General features: G+C 29.8%; 1 protein-coding gene across 1 annotated transcript; it reads left to right on the top strand.

Annotated features, from left to right (window-relative positions):
* Positions 1-517: 517 nt before the first annotated feature.
* LOC132638570 (protein DETOXIFICATION 29-like) lies at positions 518-3,986 on the top strand. Its single transcript, XM_060355407.1, has 6 exons — positions 518-589; positions 1,458-1,514; positions 1,626-1,864; positions 2,519-2,637; positions 2,797-2,883; positions 3,687-3,986. The coding sequence occupies exons 1-5, from the start codon at positions 522-524 to the stop codon at positions 2,833-2,835; spliced, it is 522 nt and encodes a 173-aa protein (XP_060211390.1). The 5' UTR covers positions 518-521; the 3' UTR covers positions 2,836-2,883; positions 3,687-3,986.
* Positions 3,987-4,223: the final 237 nt, after the last annotated feature.

The raw sequence follows: 4,223 nt of genomic DNA, 5'->3' as shown, positions 1-4,223 counted from the left end.
TCAATCCACGTTTTACAAAATATATTTGTAAAACGTGGACTGATCCACGTTATACAAAATATATTGTATAACGTGGATCAGTCCACGTTATACGGTTAAATTTTTTTTTTTTTTTTATTTTCGTCTGACAGTTAAAAAAAAAGTTTGGGGTATAACGTGGATCAGCCCATGATATACCCCTTTTGGTATATAAATTTTTGATGATGCCCTTTTGATTTATACCGTGTATTTTTATATCCTTTAGGCTCCGGACTCGATGAAATATGGGTTGATAAAGTATTTGGACATTAAATTCTCTTACTATGTATTTTTTTTAAAATCAATGGAGTACTTTGTTAGAGTATTATGTAAGCTTTTCGTTTCTATTATCTTCCCTTGAGATAATATTACTATAGAATCTCATTTACAAAGTTGAACTTTCAATAAAATAGTTTCACTTTAGTTGAAGAAAAATATTAAATTTGGTTTTCATGAATATTTGCTTTGTTTATTACTGTGTGCAGCTTAGAACTTGGTATTTCATGTCGTTGATTCTGGCCGCAGGATACGTTAAGGATGCAGAAATTGCGGTGGATGCTACTTCAATATGGTCTGTTAACTCACCTACTCCCACTACTACTTTTTACTACTACTAAAGTACCTCTCAAGTCTCAACTTGCCGGTGTCTATTTAAAAGTAAAATAGGTAAACGTGGCTGAGAGCCATGGTTGGTAGTTGTGAGATGTGGAAAAGGGGGACGGATGAGAAGTAGTATAATAGAAAAGATTCTTCGTAAATTTGGTCAAAGCACAATTGCTTGTAATATTTTATTTTTGGAGTCTCATTATAGTTGGTTTCAACAATGACATTTTGGAAGAAGAGTTGAAGATAAAATATAAAACATGATTCACGCACGCATATTTAACAAAAAAAAAAATTAAAAACCATTTAATTAAACAATTAAGCATTTCTAAGTAGGGTTAAGCACAAATCAATTAAGGATGAGAAAGGACAAGTAAAATCAGGATTTTAAAGTTTAAGCTATTAGGTCCCTGTGATACATAATTTGAGTACCAAATAGCCAGTAGGTTGAGGTGATTTCTATCATAATCTATAATCTAGTCGGTCAAATTAACAACTCTAATATTTTACTCTTTTCGTCTTAATTTATGTGACATTATTTGATTAGACAAAACGTTTAAGACAAAATATAGACTTTCAAAATTTATAATCTAAAATAAATTTTAGAGATTTATATGACTATAAGTCATTTCATTAATAATAAAATTAAAATTTAAAATTTAATTATTTTAAAATATAAAATATTAATTTTTTCAATAATCTTTAAAGAAAAGTAAGATATATTTATGAGATATCAACTTTGTAGGTAAACAGCAGTAATAATTAACGCATGCATTGTAATTGTTGGTGCTGTTCACTTATTATTGACTGACACAATGTCACAATATGAATTGAAGTGCAAACATAATAGGATGGACGTTCATGTTGTGTATTGGATTCAATGCTGCAATAAGGTATGTCAGTACTTTAATTTTGTTTAGTACAGTACTTACTGACAAATCCTTGATTAATTATAAAACTTATGCAATAAAAAGGAGTAAAGTTTTTTTTTTTTTTTTTGGTAGTGTAAGGGTATCAAATGAACTAGGAGCAGGACATCCAAGAAGAGCAAAGTTCTCAGTGGTGGTGGTCTCAATTACTTCACTTGCAATTGGTGCATTGTTGACACTTTTACTCATCCTTACGAGAAGCCAATACCCACTTTTGTTCACAAATAATGCAAAAGTACAAAGGATGGTGTATGATCTCACTCCTGTATTGGGACTAACCCTCTTTGTCAACACACTCCAACCTACACTCTCTGGTACGTACTGATCTCCCAAAGCTCATTTTTATTTCTACTCGCTTTATAAGGAGTAGATATTAAGAGTGAAAGTGAGTTTATCATTATTAATAAAATTTTATCATAATTTTCAATTTTTGATTCAATTCTTTTTAGTGTTGTTGTTATTTACGAATTATGTATTTCAACTAGGTAGTATATTTTTATCAACAAAAAGTTGAAAGAAGAAAAAAAAAATCAAGAAAATAAATTATTTCCTCTGTCTCAATTTATGTGACATAGTTCAAATTTCGAGAGTCAAAACTTTTTTATTTTGACTGTGATTTGGACACAAAATCTTTAAGTATTTTGAAAAATAATTTACATATTTAGAAACTATATAAAAGTACTAGAAGTCACAATAATTAAAAAATTTAAAATATTTAAATGGCATGCGAATAAATCACTGTCAAAGTTTTTCTTGTTTGACTCTCGAAAGCGAAAAATGTCACATAAATTGAGACATATGAGTATAAAACAAGAGGGAAAAAAGAATAAAAATAAATAATTAACAAGAGAAAATTTTAAAAACTAATGTCTTTGACTACTACTATAAGTGACAACATTAATCTTTATTTTAGATTTTTTGATGATGTTGTTAATAAAATGATAAATGCTACAAATGTGAAACAACAGGGTTGGCAATTGGAGCAGGATGGCAAGAACATGTGGCTTATGTGAACATAGTATGCTATTATGTCATTGGAATCCCTTTGGGTCTCTTCCTTACCTTTTTCATCAACTGCGGTATGCCGGTACTAATCATTTTCCCTCATCTTTTTAATATTTTGATTCTTTGATTTCACTTTTAACCCGTTCATTAATGTGTGGTGGTTATTGATGATTAGATGTACTTATAAGTTTATTTCACTTTTGGTTTTGCAATTTGTTATGACCAAAATTGCGCTTTTCAGGGCATGTGGTATGGGATGATAGTTGGAACTACAGCTTAGACTTGTGTTCTGATTTGGATAGTTGCAAGAACTGATTGGGACAAGGAGGTAATCTACAATATCGTTTGTGGTTTCACTATTTCTCTTAGACCAATTAATCTTTCTTGGTTCTATATCTTTTGCTTGAGGTACTCGAGCTTTTCGATGATCTTTTTAATATTCACAAAGAATAACTGGGATCAGAAATTACAAAATGAAAATGATAAAAACATAACACATTAATGTAATTTTGGGTTAACATGGTACACGAAAGCCATTAATGTGGTATTCTTTCTTTTTGACTCTTCAACCTTCTTGCTGAAAATATGATTTTTCCCCCTCCTCCTCTTAACCTTGATATTATTATTTTATACTATTATAAGAAAAACCCTTTCCGACTCGTTTTATCTGATTATAAACGGAGTCAAGCAATTTTTCTTTTATTACGATTTTTAAGTTCTTTTTAAATATTTTGAATTACTAATTATATATGTTGACTTATATTTTCTCTGCTCCAATTTATATGACATAGTTTTAATTTGGCACAAATTTAACAAAGGAATTTGTTTTTAAAAGCTTATGATATTATAAGTGTCATAATATCCGTAGGCTATCAGACTTTTTATTCTTGTGACTTTAAACATGTAATAACATTTGTGGCTATAAAAACTTTTCATTAAAAGTAAAATGAGAAGTTTAAAGTTAAATTACCGTTTTAAATATAACAATGTGTATGAAACAGATGAAATAGTATTTTTCATGTGATCTTAAATAATCTATGTTTGAGTTTACACCAATTCCTCATAAATATGGACAGATAAGAGTAGTGTCGAATCAAGCTTGAGATTAATCTTTAATCTGGATAAATGCAGGCTTCTGACGCTGGAGATAGAATAAAGCAACTGGGAGGAAACAAAAATGCCAATGTCATTGATGGATACGCCATTAGCTGAGAGTAGACAAAGCAGTATTGGGGAAAAAGTTGCCTTTTATAAGATTTTGATGGTTGAAATTCATAGAATCAATAATCCAACTTTTTCCACTTTTCAATTATTTCTCTCTGTCCCTTGGTAGTGTGATTTATCATTTTTGAAAGCTTTTTGTAACTTAAGTTTTGGTACTTCATTTCCACTTAAAAGGGGAATCAATTCTACTTTCTTCTTGGTGATAATTTCATTACCCTTTTCCCCAACTTTTTGGCCATATATGAAATGGAACAAAATACTTCCTATTATTTGCTGTGGATCTTAAATAAAAGAGGAAAACAAATTTGAGTTCATGCGGCAATAAGTTTTGTTTCGAGCGAAATTAAAGAGCAATATAGATCGGACAACGGAAAACGTCAAAAATGCCTTTGCATTTTTACACAATGCGAAATTGAAGCAAAAATGTCCTCCGTTAATAGTTTA

This window comes from Lycium barbarum, chromosome 4, assembly GCF_019175385.1.
Source record: "Lycium barbarum isolate Lr01 chromosome 4, ASM1917538v2, whole genome shotgun sequence".
NCBI classification, from domain to species: domain Eukaryota; kingdom Viridiplantae; phylum Streptophyta; class Magnoliopsida; order Solanales; family Solanaceae; genus Lycium; species Lycium barbarum.
Note: the sequence above shows the minus strand (reverse complement) of the source record. Positions and strands in the feature narration are given on the sequence as shown.